The sequence below is a fragment of the Colias eurytheme genome, chromosome 26, assembly GCF_061535395.1.
Source record: "Colias eurytheme isolate Ceu_HAF_F1 chromosome 26, ilColEury1 Martin Lab GWU primary, whole genome shotgun sequence".
Classification (NCBI taxonomy): Eukaryota; Metazoa; Arthropoda; class Insecta; order Lepidoptera; family Pieridae; genus Colias; species Colias eurytheme.
The window spans coordinates 5,153,083-5,175,385 of NC_143005.1; the positions used below are offsets into that span (position 1 = coordinate 5,153,083).

The following is a 22,303-nucleotide window of genomic DNA, read 5'->3' on the forward strand; positions in this document are numbered from 1 at the left end:
TAGTTCCTGAGATTAGCGCGTTCAAACGAAAAAACAAACTCTTCAGCTTTATAATATTAGTATAGATTACAAGCACATATAGGGCATAAACATGAAGAATTGCTTTAGAAATATTTCAATAAATAAATAACACTTACCTATAGCAAGATCGGCTCCGTTTTTTTGCCATGTAACTGTTGGCTTTGGGTTACCAAAAGCTTCACAACGTATGCTTAGCCTTTGATCCTCAATTACTGCATTAATCATTTTATTAGGTGGTTTAACAATCCAAGGCGGAACTGAAACACTAGGAGAGTTAGCTGCAATGAAATATGGTTAGCGTATCATTTAGTGACCCCAATCATTGGCGGACATGTGATTGATCTTTGTTAAATGTCTGAGTATGGAGAGGGTATTTATTTTTAATGTAATTGTAGTTAGTATTGGTGCGTTGCTCCACGAAAGTGTTAATATGGTCTACGATTGAGCTTGTTCAACACATGTCTACTTATATATTATTAACTTTAGGTGCATGTAGATTGTCACTCCATGTAACGTTGATTTCATTCAATTCATTCAATCAATTTAACAATCCAGAAATTATAACAAATGGTGCTATTACTAAAATAATAAGAATCGTTTAATAAAAATCCTTATAATTCTTCATCATAAATATACAATATCAATACGGACACAGATCTATATAGTAATAATTAAAATTGAAAAATAATTTGCACACAAGTGCCTAAAACTTTACAATTCATACTAAAGTCCTTTTCACGCCCTTCAAGAAGATTATACGATTAAATGCTTTTAAAAATTCCTTAATTCCGCAGATATAAGTGTAGCCTTTGCTGGGATCTTTCCAATCGGGGTTATGCATCCATTTCACTTTGTCCGTGATATCCGGGCAAATCACGTAATCTTCTATTTCTTTAGGATCAAGTATATTTGGTGAATTGATCTGAATTATAGCAATAGCAGCGCGCAATATCTTACTATGTACTACCTGAAAATCGGGTTAAATACACATGAATGTGGTGTATAGTGCAACTGAGTATACTAGTTATTTAAATGTAATAAGTATTATTTTAAAGGTAGTGTGCGATTTTTGCGGAAACTACCTAATAACTGGAACTACTGAACTGATTTGATTTGCATTTTTCTTAGCCTATGTCTTCATAACAAGTGATTATAACATACAAAATGTACACCTATTTTTAAATCACATACCTACATTTTTAATTTTAATATATAAAATTTCTTTGAAAAACGACAAATGTGTTTAGATGTTTGTTTTGCACTTACCTTCCATAATAGTTTTGGCATGAATTTGGTATTTCGAATTGCAACGGGCTTTTTAATTAATCCATACGATCCGAGTTCTAGGTGGTCATAAATGCCAGTCCATATTTCGAATTTCTCCCCATTTGTCTTGGCTTTAGCTAGGATTCGTTCTTCTATCTCGTTCCAGTTCTAGATATAATCGAAACAAGTTATTGGTCGAATTGATGTCATATTCCCAGCGAAATTAGTGTAGACTAGCTTTCAGCCCGCGTCCTCAAAGAAAAACCCGCATAGTTCCCGTTCCCGTGGGATTTCCGGGATAAAACCTATTTTATGTGTTAATCCAAGTTATCCTCTATATGTGTGCTAAATTTCATTGTAATCGGTTCAGTAGTATTTGCGTGAAAGAGTAACAAACACACACATACACATTTATCCTCACAAACTTTCGCATTTATAATATTAGTTGGATTAGTAGGATAGGATTAATTTAGAGAATACCGTGTGAGTAACAAGCACATATAACACAAAGAAATTGATCAAGGAGGAGCCGGACCCGACCAGTGATTTTTCCAAATGTCGTTTTATTTTCAGTACAGCTTCAAATGCCGGTAAAGGACTGCTTAATAGAGATAGGAAAATTAATTTCGAGGACGGCTAGATTTGGAATATTAAGATTTACAATTCAGACTTTTACAGTAATATATATATATCTATTAAAACGTACAGTATAGAATACTTATCTGTAAAGGTAATTAGTAACATACAGGAAATAACTATCTACTTACAGTACTACATGAAGTCCAATGAGGTACAACATTAATGTTATTGAAGGCAGCTGCTTCATAACTGGGATATAAATCTTGAGGATTTACTAATTGTCTTCTTATATAACAACATTTATTTGAGCACATGTTTAACCCAAACGATTTTATAAAGAAATTTCTTTGCCAGTCGCAATCATAAACTTCAGCCTCGTCATTCGTGTATTTGCTGTTTTCGTATTCATAATGTCTCACAGTACGATGTCCGAAATGATATATTTCATATTGTGCGTAAGTTGGTTCCTTGGTAACCGTGTTAAAGCATACACTATACATGATTTGAAAAGATGATACCAATTGAAATCCCACATTAATCATTTGATAATCGTCCAAATAGTTACATACTATATTCGGATTACGAAGATGAGGTTTTGGTTCCTCACTACACTCCAAATCATACACATTTGTTGACCTGCCCATGGTAGTTTTGTGTCTTATTTCAAATTGAGAGTCCATTCTGCATTTAGCTTGCAAGCTGTTTACAAGTAAACTACGACCGCGGAGTTTAATATAGTTATTGGGACATATAAAGAAAATTCTATTATTTCGAGGTATGCGGATTAAATCGTTTTCCACGTTATAATGTGTAATTGGAATAATTAATTGGTTTTTTTTCGAGAGAAACGGACGTTGCTTGCTTGAATACTTTTTGATATCTATGACGCATTCTGAAAATAATAATAGAAGTTAATAATTATCATAAGAAACCTCAATGTAGTTTGTGAATTAATGAAAAAATTTTCATCAGGCTTATAATCAAAATCTTACCATCACGAATTACTTTGAATTCCCTGAATTTTACTTGATTTGTGTTTGAGATAAAACTGTTGGTCACTTCACATCTATATGTGGCCTCATCATCTGCTCTCAATGTTTCCGTCATATCGGGCAGTCTCTTGCCATTTTTATACCACGTAATCTGTTAATACGTTAATCATTTTTACTACTTTTTAATTATTTTTATAATAATCTTCAATTAAATTGTACGTAAAGTAATGATATTAATAATAAAGGGTTACTGGTAATTAGACCGGATCCTTTTAAGAGGTGGTAGGGGAGGTTATTTGCAACAATTTGACTGTACATATTGTTATATCCGGATATGGCTCATTTTTGAGATATGATTTTTTTAAAAAAATCCAGTTTCACTACTTTAAAATGAAATTAAAAAAAAAATTATGAATAGATTTTAATTTTCTTTACAGTTTTAGGGAAACCTTGTTATACCTCTTAATAATAAATAATAATAGCGTATTAATGTGGATCCATCTAGAAACTAGGGGCGGTTTCATATCTATTCTTAAAAAAAATTGGTTGTCTGTTAAGTCGGATAACTGACGATAGTCGAACGTGACAACGTCCGATTGTGCTTCTTTGTCGCTCGTTCCGCGCTCTCGCTCGTACTTCAAGCCTTAAATGGAACGCCTCAGAGCGAGGTAACGCCGCATGAGTCATGTTTTTTCGTGCGTGCAGTCGGCTCTATCGAATTATAAGACGTTGTCACGTCAAAAATAATATCTCAAAAATGAGCCATTTCCGGATATAACAATATACAGTCAAATTGTTGCAAATAACCTCCCCTACCACCTCTTAAAAGGATCCGGTCTAATTACCAGTAGCCCTGTATACCTACCGTTGGAGGAGGGGACCCTTTGGCTCTACAATCTAAATAGCTATTCATGACATATCTTCCGTGTGTTGGTACGTCGTTGTAAAACTCTGGCGGAAAACACAATTTAATGTTTATTGCGAAATTTTCTGTTCCGCCATCTGTAGAATAGCTGATTCGGCATATATACGTCATTGCTTCGTGTTCATACCCATTCAGTGTAAATGGATCCGTTATAAAATATTCGTCCTGTAATTAAACATTTAATTAACTAGCTGCACTCCGCGGTTTCACTCGCGTGGCTCCGCTCCTGTTGGTCTTAGGGTGCCTATAGCCTTCCTCGATGAATGGGCTATCTAACACCGAAAGAATTGTTCAAATCGGTTCAGTAGCTAGTTTCTGAGATTAGCGCGTTCAAACAAATAAACAAACTCTTCAGCTTTATATTATAGTATATATAATAAAATACACAAATGAATAGAACAAAAACGCAAAAGCATCCGTTCCGCGAGTCAGTGGCCTGCCCACTGCCATCTAAATTTTGAGATTTAAGAGCAATTAGTTATCTTGGTTCTTTCGCGTATTTCCTTACTAGGTTTCCGCCCGCGGCTTCGCCCGCGCAGTCAAAGAAAACCCCGCATAGTTCCCGTTCCCGTGGGATTTCCGGGATTGCGTCATTTTCCCGAGATAAAAAGTAGCCTATGTCCTTTCTCGAGTATCAAAATATCTCAATACCAAATTTTATGAAAATTGGTTCAGTAATTTAGGGGTGATTAAGTAACAGACAGACAGAAAGAGTTACTTTCGCATTTATAATATTAAGTATGGATTCCGGATCTCGTCGCGCGGAGAAATTCTAAGCCTTGCTCTCTCCATTGATCGTAGGGTCACTCTTTATTTTTTACCTTCACATGGTGAGAATATAGTTGACTTTTTTGTAGTATTTACCTTTTTAAACCAGACTATTTTGCTGTCTCTCCTTTTATATGCATTCTGAAAGTCAGTGCTACACCAAAGTGGTTTTGGTTTATCTTTTTCTATACATAACTCCTTTACACTTCCAATAATTGTGGGTTTACCTGTTATTTATTATTTAATTAATGATCGTAAAATAAAGAAATACTTCGATATTCAACTTATTAAGTAACTGAGAAACAATTATAAATTCTACTCACTTAAAACCTGGACTTCATAATCTTCAGATGCCGCGCCTACCGTATTAGTTGCTATACAGGTGTATTTGCCACTGATTTCAATAACATCATTTATATAATGTATAATTAACAGGTTGTTCTTGGTTTCAAGATTATACATACCTAAAATAAGTTAACGTGTTAAATTATTCAATCAGCAAGCAAGCAATCAACTTAATATACCTAAGTTTAAATTTTCAGATTGAAAGGATCTACTGCACATTAATAAATTACATATTTTGATGTAAGGAACCTTGTTCAATAAATGATTTTTATTTTTATTTTATTAACTTGGAAGACATATTATATATAAAGCGGCATACACGTACGCTTCGTTTGTAGTCAGCTTATTTAGCTTGTTTGCGTTTAGTCGGTTACGTTGACTCTTTTCGGTTAATAGTTTAAATCTATTTTTCTAACGCGGAACGTGTTTAACTGCTGGTTTCTTCGCTTCTATGTTTTTATATGTACTAGCTGTTTTACCCGCATTGCTCCGCTCCTGTTGGTCTTACGGTGATGATATATAGCCTATAGGCTATACATATATCATCACGCTTCCTTCCTCGATAAATGCGCTATCTAACACTGAAATATTTTTTCAAATCGGACCAGTAGTTCCTGAGATTAGCGCGTTCAAACAAACAAACAAACTCTTCAGCTTTATAATATTAGTATAGATTACAAGCACATATAGGGCATAAACATGAAGAATTGCTTTAGAAATTTCAATAAATAAATAACACTTACCAGTAGCAAGGTCGGCTCCGTTTTTTTGCCATGTAACTGTTGGCTTTGGGTTACCAAAAGCTTCACAACGTATGCTTAGCCTTAGATCCTCAATTACTGCATTAATCATTTTATTAGGTGGTTTAACAATCCAAGGCGGAACTGAAACATTTCTTTATTCATGCAACTGAAACGAGGTAACTAATTTTAACTTTTTAAACGAAGTTTCTTATCGCGCGGTACGCTAGAGCCAGGCGAGTGTCAAGAAAAATCTTTACGACACTTGCTATAGTGCATAGGGGGCGTCCATAAATTACGTGAGGTGTCTTAGGGGGGGAGGGGAAGGGGTCGAGACAAATCTCATCTAACCCTACGTTGGGGAGAGGGGGAGAGGGAAATCTTAAATCACGGTTACGATCTTGTTAATTTTTTATTACACATAACTTTCAGCAACATTAATTTCTTGTTTTAATTATTACTAGTCGTAAATAAAAGCACGAAGCAATGTTTTTTTTTTCCTTTTTACAATGATTAATCAATACGTTTAGATAAGAAGCCCACATTTTGAAAAATCTCACGGGGGATGGGGGAGGGGGTAAAGTAAAATCTCACGACATCTCACCAGGGGGAGAGGGAAGGTCAAAAAATTGAAAAAAAACGCCTCTTGTAATTTATGGACGCTCCCATAGCGATCAGAGAGCGCTACGCATAACGCACTATAGTAAAAGTGTTATAGCATTCCTTCACTTATTTCATTTATTTATTTAATTGTACCTCCTATAATACTTATTTCAAAACGAAAGGAACTTCGTTGCAATCGTGTGTCCTACATGTGACACCTCAGACATTTTTAATTCAGTGGATAATTAAAAAATCGCTTTTTAAATCCGTAAAAATAAAATTTTTATTTGTTAAATTTATAACATGAGAACGTAAACAACTATTTGTTCTGAATATACATTTTTTTGTCATTTTTCAATTTGGAATTTTTTAAAGTGAAACTTTTATTACATCGTCTCAAACTTTTTGGTCTGTGTAGCGCATGTCGCGTGTATCGCGGCTGCCGAGTAGGTATACCTACTCGGCAGCCGACCGTCACGCGACATGCGCTACACAAAGCAGTGTTCGGAACCGTTCGAACAGTTTCACTTTTACCGTGGTTTCATAAAACCACACAACATTTTTTTTTTGTTTTATTTTAGTATAGATAATTGATCAAATAGTACAGTACCTCCAACAAAAACCTTATAGGTGATCGACATTTGTTCTCGTCCATTGCTCGCATTACATATATAATATCCTTCTTTATTAATATCATCACCAGTTAGGACCAAATTATTGCCATTCTTTGACCTGAAACGAAATTGAGTAATTTAATAGATATTTAATGAATTTCCATTTGACCGCATCCTTGGTACAGTGGTTGACGCATGAGCTTAGCATGTGTTGACGTTCCAGCTCTTCTTAATCGGCCTATGTGTGCTCTTAGAGTCTAGAAAGTATAAATAGTTTTCAGCAAACGTTTACATTTATTTGATAATAAAATTTAATCTTTGTGCCTGCTGGATATTCGTGTAACTTTGCATGGTAATTTTATGATGAATAATAAAATATATATTTGGTTAGATCATTAGATGTCACATAAACGAAGTGGCCCTACTTAATGAAAGACCCTATAATGTACTATGTTTTTATTCCCAATAAAACATTTATCATATAAGTAAGTAAGTTAAGTATACAATATATTTGTACAATTGTATCCTATAAGTAAAGAAACATATGTTCTTATTATACGATAAACAATTTTAGTACATATTAAGAGTTGTTATAACGCATTTCATTAAAGAAACTAATCTTAAATGGCGGCACTTATCATTCCCTCTCGCTTACACACGGCCGTACGGCATGCAAAAAAAATAGAGAATAAGTTTGGAAAATCCAAAAGTGCACGCCTCATAATTTTTTTTAATAATTAAAGTGACACTTTTATTACATCGTCTCAAACTTTTTGGTCTGTGTAGCGCATGTCGCGTGTATCGCGGCTGCCGAGTAGGTATACCTACTCGGCAGCCGACCGTCACGCGACATGCGCTACACAAAGCAGTGTTCGGAACCGTTCGAACAGTTTCACTTTTACCGTGGTTTCATAAAACCACACAACATTTTTAATAATTGTTTATTAATTATTATTTTTGTTTATTTAATAACAATTAAACCACATCGAATCAGACCCTGAAAAATGAAAGGGTTCTATTCCTGAGCATACTCAAGCGTAAGAGAAAAAAAAAGACTCGATTAGTAAAGTATTTCGGTCGCTATCGTGTTAACAAGAAAATCCTCCGCACATACAGACACACGGACGTCCAAGACAGAACTTTTTTAAACTGTTTTATAACTAGTTTAAATAACAAAAATGACATCAAAAATATCATGAATGTTAAAAATAGTGTTTTTTCGTGTGTGTATGTATTATCTTACAAGTGCAATGTATGATACATAAAGACATTTTAAGTTTGAAAAATCAGATGTTTTGCGCGAAGTGACAGTAGTACCCACCTCAACGCTTCGCTTATGAGGCGTGCAAAAGTTAAATCACTAAAATGTATTTGATTTTCCCTATAATAGTTTTTATCATAAATTTATAAGGACAATATGTATATGCGACAGTAAATAATGTTTTATTGGAATTTGACAAAATATGTTCTTTGGGAAAAGTTGTTCAGTTATATTATGGGCTCGTTATTTAAGAATTATGGGGATTTTGTTGCATTCTGTATACGTAAATATAATAATTCATATAAATACCCAAATACCATAACAAAAAAGTTTGTCAATAAACAATTTGAAATAATTAATAAAATAATTATCCATTTACATCATTTTTATTTTATTTTTTACTGACCCAACCATATGTCAGCGTCAGCCTTGGCCGCCACTGAAAATTCGTTTCTTTAATGAAACGCGTTATAAATTATGTTTTCTTTGTTGGAAATTCTAAATAAAAATAAAATAAAATCTGTCAAAATAACATAATTAATGGTCACTTACTTATCAATGTTAATTGCTGCATTTGTTTTAGAGTCAAAACTAACATAACTCCATTGAACAGTAGGTTCAGGGATCCCTCCTGCGTTGCATTCTAAAGTTGTAGTATCACCAATAGGCAAATGTATTTCGGCGTTTAGCGGCGGCGTTATGAAGAGAGGAGCTGAAAAATATTTTTAAAGATGTATTATTTAAAGATATATTAGTTATTATTTATGCGTAATAAATAATCCGTAATATTTAATAATATTGAAATATTCGTTTGAATTTAATAAGAATGTACTGTGTGTAATTTCTACACACTGTGCAATTGACTTAGTCAATTGATAATAAATCACAGCCAGTCACCAACTATAAAGTGAGGGTAGTTGGGTATAACGTCGAATTAACAACGTCAAAGCATGAACATCTATGGCACCGAAGCACAAAAGCTTTTTAATATGCTTTTTCAGTGACCTCCCTGGCACAGCGTGAGCGTAGCACCGAGGGGTCCTGGGTTCGATTCCCGGTGGAGACGAAGACAAAAAATAATGTCTCAGTCTGGCTGACACTGAAGGCTGATCACATTGTCCCTAAACAAAATCGAGCAGTGAAACAGATGCATAATGCATCTGCCCCTTACCCCACTAGGGGACATGGGACTTCACTCTTCAGTATCATATCATATTATGTAGTCCACCAATTCAAACTTGTAATGGAATACTTACCAAATTTTTTTACTTCCACATTAAAAATTATATTATTATTGCCGACGACACCCACAATTTCACACCTGAATTTCCCGGTGTCTTTTGGTTTTGATAGGAAGCTGAAAAGAGGCTGGTTATTCATTTTAAATATTTGAAATGACTATATACCACTTAACAATATTTAGAACGAGCTTTACGCCCGCGGCTTTGCCCGCGTTTTCAAAGAAATACCCGCATAGTTCCCGTTCTCGTGGAAATTCCGGGATAAAACCTATCCTTTGTGTTAATCCAAGTTAGCCTCTATATGTGTGCCAAATTTCATTATAATAGGTTCAGTAGTATTTGCGTGAAAGTAACAAACACACATACACATCCATCCTCACAAACTTTTGCATTTATAATATTATAGTAGGACGTAGGGTGGACTAACCTTAAAGTATGATTGTCATGAATAAGATATCTTGCTCCATTCACAATTTCTTTATCATTGAAATACCAGCGCACGCGAGGCTTGGGCCAACCTCTGACGACACAGTCCAAGTTAACTATCGTAGCCGGCTCCTTTATTAGTGTTGTTTCTTTTGGTGTAAATTGCGGAGGTTCTAAAACAAACCACATGAGTGATAAATCAAATATATGTGAACTGATTAACTCCATACGAAGCAAAATTCACAAAATTGTAGTTGAATTTTAAACCACCTCCCTTCGTTGAATTCTGTTTAAAAATGTATCGGTGAACGGATATTTTAAACATATCATTTGTTTCATGAATACAATCACCTAACAATAATAACCCATTTTAAATTTACTTACCAGTTACTTGCACCTCAACTTTGTGCTCATCACTTCCTACAGAACTTTCCGCGACACATTTATAAAAGCCAGCATTATCTGTATTCAAATTGTCAATGTGCAAGTTTTCGCCTGCACTTGATAATTTTACAAATGCAGTCTTTTTTAGTTGCTTGAAGTGCCAAGTGACGAAAGGCTTTGGCTTACCTTTTATGACTCTGAAATTGAATTTGACGCAATAGAAATTGGAGTAAAAAAAATTGGTTGTCTGTAAAGTCGGTTTACTGACGATAGTTGAACGTGACAACGTCCGATTGTGCTTCTTTGTCGCTCGTTCCGCGCTCTCACTTGCACTTCAAGCCTAACATGGAACGCCTCAGAGCGAGGTAACGCCGCATGAGTCATGTTTTTTCGTGCGTGCAGCCGGCTCAATCGAATTATACGACGTTGTCACGTCAACAAATGACTGGCACGGAACACCATCACAGGAAGACCAGTTGCTATGTACGCAGTTCGACATTCGCACAATTGTAAGAAAAAGTAACACCGTGTTTTCAAGTGATGGTTTAATATATGTAGCTTATTTACGGAAAACTTTTCGAGTATGTCTCGATTGAAAAATTATGAAACTAAAAGTGTAGTCTGCACAGAAATAGCATATTGTGAAGGCTTATGTTTCCCAAACAAGAAACACAAAATTGCTACAGAAAGGGATAATGCTTACGATGGTGGTTGTAATACGGAATCATGCCCGTAATAAGCTTGATTATTGATGAAAATTATTAAAACACCTGCACTATTAAAATATCATTAGCATGACGATACAATTATTTGTATAGGGCTTTTGTAATAAAAGAAGAAATTCATTTATGATCATAAATTAATTTCTTCTTTATTTTATTTTACTTGAAAGTTGTGTAAATTAATATACCTGCAATCGATGTCAATGCTTTCATCTTTGTTTTTGAAGTATTCTTTAACAGTTTTATCAATAACTGGTAGTTCTTTAGGAGAAACATAAGCAATATACTTAGACTTAGTGCCTAGTCCATTAGTCGCGGTGCATGTAAAGATATTATCCTCTTGGCTTTCAGTGTTCAGAACAGTATTTGTTTTTATTATGGGATTACTTTCATCGTAATGAACGTCGAAACCCTAAAAAGTTATAACAAACATGACTATTAACCTTACATCGAAATTGATTATTCTCCATTTAAACTTTTTTTACGAAAAATTATAATTTGATTGTCTTTTATTTATAACGTTTCTCTTTTAGACAAAAAGCGTATTTGCAGTTTAAACTTACACATAATTATCGAAGGGTGAAATAAAAATTCTTAGGACATTAAATTTAAAATATGTAAATTGTAAATTTGTAGATATCATTCTACAAATACTTACACTAAACGTGTTACCGTGCTTATCCCTCCATTCTATATCTGGTTTAGGATTACTGCTAACTATGCACTCTATTGAAACTTTGCCATTATCATCAGAATTCACAATTTTCATTTCATCTATATTTGGAGCCATCTCTATACTAGTTTCCGTGGTTGACATCGTTTCTTGTGTGGTACTTTCTGTAACTGTGAACTCAATCTATACTAATATTATAAAGCTGAAGAGTTTGTTTGTTTGTTTGTTTGTTTGTTTGAACGCGCTAATCTCGGGAACTACTGGTCCGATTTGAAAAATTATTTCGGTGTTAGATAGCCCATTTATCGAGGAAGGTTATAGGCTATATATCATCACGCTACGACCAACAGGGGTGGAGCCACGGGGGTGAAACCGCGCGGAGCAGCTAGTCTTAAGATATAATCAAACATGCAGGGAATGAACAAGTCAGGATATAGACACCATTATATTATATATATGTATATATATTATATTCTAAATTTATTGAGGAATTCCTAGAATTTAATTTTTCTTATGCGCACAGCGTTTATTAGATTAGTCTCTCAATGGTAATAAAATATCTGTAAAACATAATAATTTTAATAAAGGTAAACTTATACCATACTACAACTACAAGCCAAAACCAGTATTGGCTATCCAATACGACATCTAAAATCTATTTCGACCGCTCTATTCTTATAACCCTCATAAATAAAATCACAAAAACTCGGATAAATTTATTACATTTTCTGGACATGAATATTTATTAATTTATTTAATACTTTATTGTAACACACCACTTAACATGACAGTAACTACACACACTTTAATATTGTTGTGTAGATGGGATGTAAAGTATTAAATCTTACTAATACACTATTAGAAATTTACTTACCAGTTACTTGCACCTCAACTTTGTGCTCATCACTTCCTACAGAACTTTCCGCAACACATTTATAAGCGCCAGCATTATCTGCATTCAAATTGTCAATGTGCAAGTTTTCGCCTGTACTTGATAATTTTACATATGCAGTCTTTTTTTGTTGCTTGAAGTGCCAAGTGACGACAGGCTTTGGTTTACCTTTTATGACTCTGAAATTGAATTTGACGCAAAAGAAATTGGAGTAAAACAAGTGACCGACACGGCACACCATCACTGATCACAGGAAGACCAGTTGCTAATCCGCAGTTCGGAATTAGCACAATAATTGTAAGAAATTTATTCAATACTGTGTCTTCAACTTATGGTTTCAGTTACATTTACTGAAAACTTTTCGAGTATGTCTCAATTTAAATTAATTAGACACAAAAAGTGTCTACATCTGCGCAAGGAGGGTTGCTTGTGAAGGCTTGTTTCTCAAACAAGAAACACAGAATTGCTACATAAACGGATAATTCTAACGATGGTGGTTGTGATACTAAATCATGCCCGTTAAGCTTGAATATTGATAACAATTACTTAAACACCTGTCACAAGAAGAAATTCATTTATGGCTATAATTGCATTTCTTCTTTCATTTATTTTACTTGAAAGTTGATGTTTACTTAAATTATTATACCTGCAATCGATGTCAATGCTTTCATCTTTGTTTTTGAAGTATTCTTTAACAGTTTTATCAATAACTGGTAGTTCTTTTGGAGAAACATAATCAATATACTTAGACTTAGTGCCTAGTCCATTAGTTGCGGTGCATGTAAAGATATTATCCTCTTGGCTTTCAGTGTTCAGAACAGTATTTGTTTTTATTATGGGATTACTTTCATCGTAATGAACGTCGAAACCCTAAAAAGTTATAACAAACATGACTATTAACCTTACATCAAAATTGATTATTCTCCATTTAAACTTATTTTTACGAAAAATTATAATTTGATTGTCTTTTATTTATAACGTTTCTCTTTTAGACAAAAAGCGTATTTGCAGTTTAAACTTACACATAATAATTATCGAAGGAAGAAATAAAAATTCTTAGGACATTAAATTTAAAATATGTAAATTGTAAATTTGTAGATATCATTCTACAGATACTTACACTAAACGTGTTACCGTGCTTATCCATCCATTCTATATCTGGTTTAGGATTACTGCTAACTATGCACTCTATTGAAACTTTGCCATTATCATCAGAATTCACAATTTTCATATCATCTATATTTGGAGCCATCTCTATACTACTTTCCGTGGTTGACGTCGTTTCTTGTGTGGTACTTTCTGTAACTGTGAACTCAATCTTAAGATATAATCACACATGCAGGGAATGAACAAGTCAGGATATAGACACCATTATATTCTAAGTTTATTGAGGAATTCCTAGAATTTAATTTTTCTTATGCGCACAGCGTTTATTAGATTAGTCTCTCAATGGTAATAAAATATCTGTAAAACATAATAATTTTAATAAAGGTAAACTTATACCATACTACAACTACAAGCCAAAACCAGTATTGGCTATCCAATACGACATCTAAAATCTATTTCGACCGCTCTATTCTTATAACCCTCATAAATAAAATCACAAAAACTCGGATAAATTTATTACATTTTCTGGACATGAATATTTATTAATTTATTTAATTAATTATTTATTGTACTTACCATGACAGTACACACACTTTAATATTGTTGTGTAGATGGGATGTAAAGTATTAAATCTTACTAATACACTATTAGAAATTTACTTACCAGTTACTTGCATCTCAACTTTGTGCTCATCACTTCCTACAGAACTTTCCGCAACACATTTATAAGCGCCAGCATTATCTGCATTCAAATTGTCAATGTGCAAGTTTTCGCCTGTACTTGATAATTTTACATATGCAGTCTTTTTTTTTTGCTTGAAGTGCCAAGTGACGACAGGCTTTGGTTTACCTTTTATGACTCTGAAATTGAATTTGACGCAAAAGAAATTGGAGTAAAACAAGTGACCGACACGGCACACCATCACTGATCACAGGAAGACCAGTTGCTAATCCGCAGTTCGGAATTAGCACAATAATTGTAAGAAATTTATTCAATACTGAGTCTTCAACTTATGGTTTCAGTTGCATTTACTGAAAACTTTCCGAGTATGTCTCAATTTAAATTAATTAGACACAAAAAGTGTCTACATCTGCGCAAGGAGGGTTGCTTGTGAAGGCTTGTTTCTCAAACAAGAAACACAAAATGGCTACAGAAACGGATAATTCTAACGATGGTGGTTGTGATACTAAATCATGCCCGTTAAGCTTGAATATTGATAACAATTACTTAAACACCTGCACTATGAAAATATCATTAGCATGACGTCACAAGAAGAAATTCGTTTATGGCTATAAAGAAATAATTCATTTATGGCTATAAATGAATTTCTTCTTTCATTTATTTTACTTGAAAGTTGATGTTTACTTAAATTAATATACCTGCAATCAATGTCAATGCTTTCATCTTTGTTTTTGAAGTATTCTTTAACAGTTTTATCAATAACTGGTAGTTCTTTAGGAGAAACATAAGCAATAGACTGAGACTTAGTGCCTAGTCCATTAGTTGCGGTGCATGTAAAGATATTATTCTCTTGGCTTTCAGTGTTCAGAACAGTATTTGTTTTTATTATGGGATCACTTTCATCGTAATTAACGTCGAAACCCTAAAAAGTTATAACAAACATGACTATTAACTTATTTTTACGAAAAATTCTAATTTGATTGTCTTTTATTTATAACGTTTCTCTTTTAGACAAAAAGCGTAAAACGTTTCAAGTTAATTAAAATCGAATTTGCAGTTTAAACTTACACATAATTATAGAAGGAAGAAATAAAAATTCTTAGGACATTAAATTTAAAATATGTAAATTGTAAATTTGTAGATATCATTCTACAGATACTTACACTAAACGTGCTACCGTGCTTATCCATCCATTCTATATCTGGTTTAGGATTACTGCTAACTATGCACTCTATTGAAACTTTGCCATTATCATCAGAATTCACAATTTTTATTTCATCTATATTTGGAGCCATCTCTTTACTAGTTTCCGTGGTTGACGTTGTTTCTTCTGTTGTACTTTCTGTAACTGTAAAAGAGTACTTAATTAATTTATTTATTAAAATAAACCTCCACACTACAGCTGACAATTTACTTAATATTCAAAGAAATAATCAAACGTGACGATAATAGCAAGGTAGTATCTTAAAATAACTGACCAGGAGTGACTTTGGCTGGTTCAATCGTCGGTAAAGCAACTCTCGTAATTTCTTCATTAGTACTTTTAAATTTTCCTACAACCTGAAAACGATTTAAATATTAAATTACGCAGTCAATTCTTATTCTATATTTGTTGAAATTGCAATCTTAAGCTTACTTACAGCAATTTTAAAAGGTTGATTTGGAGGTATAAACTCTTCTGTCACATAGAACTTTTCTTTGACCAACCTTAATTTTAAATTCATTATTATGTTCCCTAAAACATCACGAATTTGGGCAGTGTGCAGTTCGACTTCATCGTCTTGTTTTGTTATTTGTATTGATAAATATTCTTTTCCACCTGTAACATATTGTGGACAATTGTGGTCATATACATATATCAAAGCCACCTGAAAAACCTTTTTAGTACCTAGTTTTGTTTTTAAGTACTTTTTTTGACGTGACAACGTCTTATAATTCGATAGAGCCGGCTGCACGCACGAAAAAACATGGCGTGCCATAAGCGCACCTCTTGAATCTGTTTTGCACCACGTCCTTCTTATACATTTTGTATGAAAGAATTTTGGACAGGCGTCGAGACGGCACGCCACGGTTGTGCCAAGGTTGCGCCAAGGTTGCGCCGCATTTCCAAAATTATTTCATACAAAATGCCAATAGCGCACCCGATGCACGCCGGCAGCGCGCCCGCGGCGCGCCCGCGGAGCGCTCCCGGCGCGCCCGCGGCGCGAAGCGCCGCTTGTATATGTCCCGCGCCTTAGCTAAACGACTGACAAAAATTGTTTAGTAAAAGGCCGAAATATTACATTCATTTGGGCTTTGTCAAAGTCATTATGCCAGACCTGAGGTTTGAGACTAACCATCCGAAAATTTAAAATACTTAATAGATATGTGAAAAAATAAAAAATTTTAATAGACTGAAATATTTTAAAGAAAGTCATAAAAACGAAAACGCCTGATATTCAGTATAATACCATGTAGGTTGTACCACGTGACGTCGAATGGTGCAATTCTATTGGTCGATATTTGGGTCGGAAAAATATTCATGATTATTAATATTATTATTTCAATACTTCAGAAGGAAGTGTATCTAGTTAATACAATAGTTACAAACATTTTTGATCTCATTCTTTTCCACGTTGAATACTTGTCCTCCAGTCGCATTGGCCAATTTATTATAGACTTTATAATGCTCGCAACTTCGACACTTACAATCACCGGTTAATAAGAACGTCACCTAAAAATCAAATAATATATTTTACACTGCAGACGATTATATGAAAAAGACATAAAAAAAAATTGGTAATAAATAAAAATAGCTTATTTCAAGACTAAATGTCCGCCCACGGCTCCGCCCGTGTTCCTGTGGGACTTCCAGGATAAAAAGTAGCCTATATCTTATTCTGGGTCTTCTAGTACATACCAGATTTCATTATAATCGGCTCAGTAGGTAGTATTTGCGTGAAAGAGTAACAAACATCCATCCTCACAAACATTCTTATTTATGATATTATAGGATTTAAAAAAGATTGAACGTTAAATAATAATTTTGTTTTTTTTTTTTCTTTGGAACCTATGAGACGGTAGGTGACTTATTGGAAATTTCGATATTATTATAACGGCCCATTGCGAGTGTTATATTTTTATACATGTTATACACTTGGATACCTGAATGTATCAAGAATATTTAAAAATATAACGATTATTTTTACAAACAAACCTTCGTCGAAGATACTGAAGCCAATCTTTCAACATCGTCATACTTATGATAGTCTTCTGCAGATGCATCCGTAAATACGTAAACAAAAGAATTCGGATTACTCGATGTGATTCCCAATGAAATCCCTGTCATTGCCATTTCTGGGCATGATGCTAAGCCTCCATCGACGTCTATCTCATCAAGTGCTTCCATAAATTCATCTTCATGGGTTGTTTGAACACGAAACTGAACCCCTGCAAAACATTACTGTAGAAGAATGACGTATCTTTTGACCCACCTATCCTTTTGGATAGACGGTGTATACGCCAAAAGTATAGTTAATCCGCAACGGGTGGTTATAACCCGCTCTCTTTCACTCACACGTGTAAAATAGATTACATCTCGCTGACTTTCCTACATGAGTCTGGCATTTGCCCGATTTTCTTATTGCCATTTTTAGTGTATACAACGTATCTAGCACACATAACGTATCATACATAATATCACACATAGCCACTAGCTTCTACTTCAACTAGTTTTCTAGTTGATCAAAGTTCCTTGAGAAATGAAATTTTTCATATCAGTAAAAAGTACGTAGCAAGAAGAAATGGGCGAAATTAAAAAAAAAAACAAGTTTGTTGCATTTTAGTTACCAGAACAACTATTTTTTTTTGGTAAGTACCAGCTGTTGCAGTTTTCCGTAAAGTGAGCATGAAAATAATAATAATAAACTCTTTATTAGCAGGTAGGCAATATTAAAATTAACAATTTATGTACTTACAATCTACTTAATCTAACAACCTACATGCTAAAAGGATTGCCGCTCAGCATTTTACAATGAAAAGCATAGGCTTTCGTTGCAGAGCTGATTTTCAGCGACACCTTATTATAAAAACGATCTAATCTAATATATTAAATATAATAAATAAATATAAAAAGAGGAAATAATATAATAAATAAAATAATAAATAGTAATATCTATTTTTAAATAAATATACATATTTAGTTAATAAATATCTATTAAAAGTATGGTGCAGGTCAATTTGCTAGAAAAATCATGAAAAAATAGATTAAATTGATTCTCAAACATTAAAAACCTTTCGATTTCTAACGGTTACATTGAAATAAAATCGTTGTTACGCTCCAACTTGTTAACCGAAACTTCATAAGTAATTTAAGTTTAGTTTTTCGTCAAAATACATATTTACGATAGTAGCAATCGGTAAATTTTGATTATCTAAGTACCGAAAAATTAATTCTATGGAACTATTATTACTTTACTGACCTGGATCATTGAAGGTAACCAAAACAAAATTATCTATGTCAGAGTTTTTAGAATTTAACACTGCTTCAAACACTTCTTTAGTTCTTAACTTAACTTGATTAATTTCATCTGCCATAGAACCGGTATCGTCAATAACAAAAGTTAAGCTACTTTTCAATTCACTATTCACTGCTTTTATTACGATTAAAATTATTGTAACAGAAAATTCCAGAATTAAATTCATAGTGATAACTTGCACGAGTATTAAAATTTGAATCAAATCGCCGGCGCGCCGGCCGGGAGTGTCTATTTTTCCCGATTGCGCACCACTTATATAAAATGTCATTTTATTCTGTCAAATCAGTTTCGACCTCGGTTTTGACTCGCGTTAATGATAAAATTGACGTATGCATTAAAAATTATATTAGAGATATTGTACATTTTTATATTGATGACGTTGTTATCTAGGTTGTATATTGTGCAAATTGCGTGATGAAGTTCTAGTACACTATATTTTCTCCTCAATGATGTTTAATGGCTTAGGAGGAAAATCTCAAGTATCACAGATAATAATATAATACTAGTTTGTACAAAATTAGAATACGCTACGAATTGATAACTTACCTGCCAACGTCGAAAATAAAAAAATTCCGAAACCTAGAATATAGACGTTTGCTTTCCGCACTTAATGACATATTATTTCTTTTAGATTTCTTATTATTTTCATATTTATTTTCAATGTTTTCAATGTACAAAATTTACACTTCTATAGATAAGAGATTAATAAAGTATTATTATGTTATAGAAATATTTCAAAAATGTTATCGCTACAAAAGCTTTTTTTTTTTTAACCTCAATTGTGCTGTGTACATACAATTTGGCTGGCATTTTACCGCAACATGTGATTAAATTTGTGTATAATTAGTCAAAATTGTCAGCTGTGATGTGTACCTATTTAAATAAATAAATAAATAAATAAAAAGCAATTTCTGTCCTTAGACTTGACTTAATTTTGTAAATACTACTGGATATTAAAAAAAATTGGATCACCTAAAACATTATGTATGGTAGATAATGTTTTTTCTATTGTCAATACAAATTATTTCGTTGTGTGTAGGCGGAGCAAAACTTTATACGTGTAGGTATACTGGCTGATGAGTCTATATTGCACTGTTTATCTTTTGCCCTTGTAAATTAATATTATTATTATAACGTTATCTTTAACCAAAGCTAAAAATAATAATTAGTGATGCATGAGTATGATTCGCTTTCTAATAATTAAAATGTCTCATATTTAAGACATATGGACAATAATTCCTCTTTTGTTATTTTAAAGAAAGTATTAATTTTTTCAAATTACTGATGTTATTATATTAAGTACACATTATAGCAAATCACAAATTACTCCTACATCAAAAATGAAACCGTTATTTAACGCAAAGTTTAATCAAAGTTACCAAGATGGTCTGAGGTTTAAAAATTGTAAAAGTACTTTTTAAAACGCTTTTAAAGCTTCTCCTGTGTGTGTGTCAGTGTGTTTATTTGTAACCGACTTCTTAAGACTCAATTTTGGCCTACTTTTATAAGGCATAATAATTTGTAATTCAAAGTTTGTTCAAAGTTTGTAGTAAGGATCTCGTTTTTTACCCACTTTTTACGGACAGATTAATTCAAACTTTGTACACTTTCAGGGTTCGGTAACAATACAATATTATATTCATGAGTGTATCATTACCTACCGCGTGTTTTTAGTTTTATATTTATTAAAAGTAAGTAACATTTGCAATGAAAGTATTTCAGTGAGTTGACTGAAAAGGGAAATACATTAAAATTATAAAAATATCATATCAGGCGTCGAACTCAAAAGGAAGTGGTGGTGGAAATACCGTTTAAGTAACTATCAGATAAATAACGTAGATAATTTTGGAGTGAACTAGAAAATACATTTCTGATAATAATATTATTTATTTATTACATACTAGATGTTATACAGGGTGTCCCAAAAAGTAGTGATATACTGAAGCTGGGAGGTAGAGGACTTAGAGGGCTATCCAAATCACCCCCATGTGTGTTATGCGATTTTTCGTATTTTCGGAGTTATTACATTTTTTTCAATTTTTCATCTATCGCCGAGTACGATGAGATTTTTATTTATGGTGACGTGAATTATTGCGCTAGATGCTTGATTTTTTTTGTGTGCTAAGCTGAAAGATAGGCCAGTTTAGTATGGTAACATTTACTATCGTTAGATCTTCGAATAGAATAAAAAAAAGAATTAAATGCCAAGAAAGATAAAATTACCCAGTATGTTCATAACTTCAAGGGCCCATAAAAAAATAAAATCACATAAAAAAGGTTTTCCATTTGGCTTTTAAAAACTTGCTCTATCGATCAGGTAGCTACCCTAAAAAATTCATTTTATTATTCTGAAGGCTTCAATCGAAAAATTGAAATCTAAATGTGATAAGTGGAAAATTTTTATTAACATGATGATCATTAAAACCAATAAATAGGTGTTAAATTACCAGAATTTTTTTTTAAAATAGCCCCGCTGTTGCTCAATGCAAGTGCGACATCACCGTAAAAAGTTGTCTTTTTAATGTCTGAATGCTCTTTTATCATTTTAAATGGTTTCTTCTGCAACTATGAATTTCCGGGTTATTTCGTCCAAATTGTGGCAGTCTCTCGTCTTTGTAGTATTCCCACGGAAAAAATTCAATAGGGTTTATGTCCGTAGACCGTGGAGGCCAGGCTAAAGGGCAAAAATACTCTGAAAGATGGATTGGTCGTTGCAGCCTGCGCATGCGCCGGTGATGCCTGCTTTAAAGCCTGGCCTCCACGGTCCCTCGACCTAAACCCCATTGATTTGTTTTAATGGGGATACTAAAAAGACCTCGGCCACTTGAGAGAATGCCACAATTTGGACGAAATAACCCGGAAATTCATAGTTGCAGAAGAAACCATTAAAAATGATAAAAGAGCATTCAGACATTAAAAAGACAACTTTTTACGGTGATGTCGCACTTGCATTGAGCAACAGCGGGGCTATTTTAAAAAAATTCTGGTAATTTAACACCTATTTATTGGTTTTAATGATCATCATGTTAATAAAAATTTTCCACTTACCACATTTAGATTTCAATTTTTCGATTGAAGCCTTCAGAATAATAAAATGAAATTTTTAGGGTAGCTACCTGATCGATAGAGCAAGTTTTTAAAAGCCAAATGGAAAACCTTTTTATGTGATTTTATTTTTTTATGGGCCCTTGAAGTTATGAACATACTGGGTAATTTTATCTTTCTTGGCATTTAATTCTTTTTTTTATTCTATTCGAAGATCTAACGATAGTAAATGTTACCATACTAAACTGGCCTATCTTTCAGCTTAGCACACTAAAAAAATCAAGCATCTAGCGCAATAATTCACGTCACCATAAATAAAAATCTCATCGTACTCGGCGATAGATGAAAAATTGAAAAAAATGTAATAACTCCGAAAATACAAAAAATCGCATAACACACATGGGGGTGATTCGGACAGCCCTCTTGGTCCTCTACCTCTCAGCTATCGTTCATCACTACTTTTTGGGACACCCTGTATAAGCGTTTACAGAAATCATTCGA

The 22,303-nt window shown here is 33.3% G+C and overlaps 2 protein-coding genes across 2 annotated transcripts; both read right to left on the minus strand.

Annotated features, from left to right (window-relative positions):
• Positions 1-618: 618 nt before the first annotated feature.
• Positions 619-16,050, minus strand: LOC149897184 (hemicentin-2-like). Its single transcript, XM_090116885.1, has 23 exons — positions 15,881-16,050; positions 15,719-15,800; positions 15,404-15,588; positions 14,939-15,162; positions 14,223-14,419; positions 13,573-13,757; positions 13,099-13,322; positions 12,435-12,631; positions 11,546-11,730; positions 11,076-11,299; positions 10,166-10,362; positions 9,783-9,954; positions 9,371-9,471; positions 8,667-8,826; positions 6,850-6,971; positions 5,640-5,780; positions 4,875-5,015; positions 4,648-4,778; positions 3,724-3,948; positions 2,859-3,009; positions 2,055-2,758; positions 1,288-1,455; positions 619-988 (listed from the first exon to the last, which is right to left on the minus strand). Exons 1-23 carry the CDS (start codon positions 15,962-15,964, stop codon positions 740-742), a joined length of 4,449 nt encoding a protein of 1,482 aa, XP_089973011.1. The 5' UTR covers positions 15,965-16,050; the 3' UTR covers positions 619-739.
• Positions 16,051-16,730: 680 nt separating this feature from the next.
• LOC149897185 (von Willebrand factor A domain-containing protein 7-like) lies at positions 16,731-18,857 on the minus strand. The gene is made up of 3 exons (XM_090116886.1): positions 18,701-18,857; positions 17,437-17,669; positions 16,731-16,953 (listed from the first exon to the last, which is right to left on the minus strand). The coding sequence occupies exons 1-3, from the start codon at positions 18,813-18,815 to the stop codon at positions 16,807-16,809; spliced, it is 495 nt and encodes a 164-aa protein (XP_089973012.1). The 5' UTR covers positions 18,816-18,857; the 3' UTR covers positions 16,731-16,806.
• Positions 18,858-22,303: the final 3,446 nt, after the last annotated feature.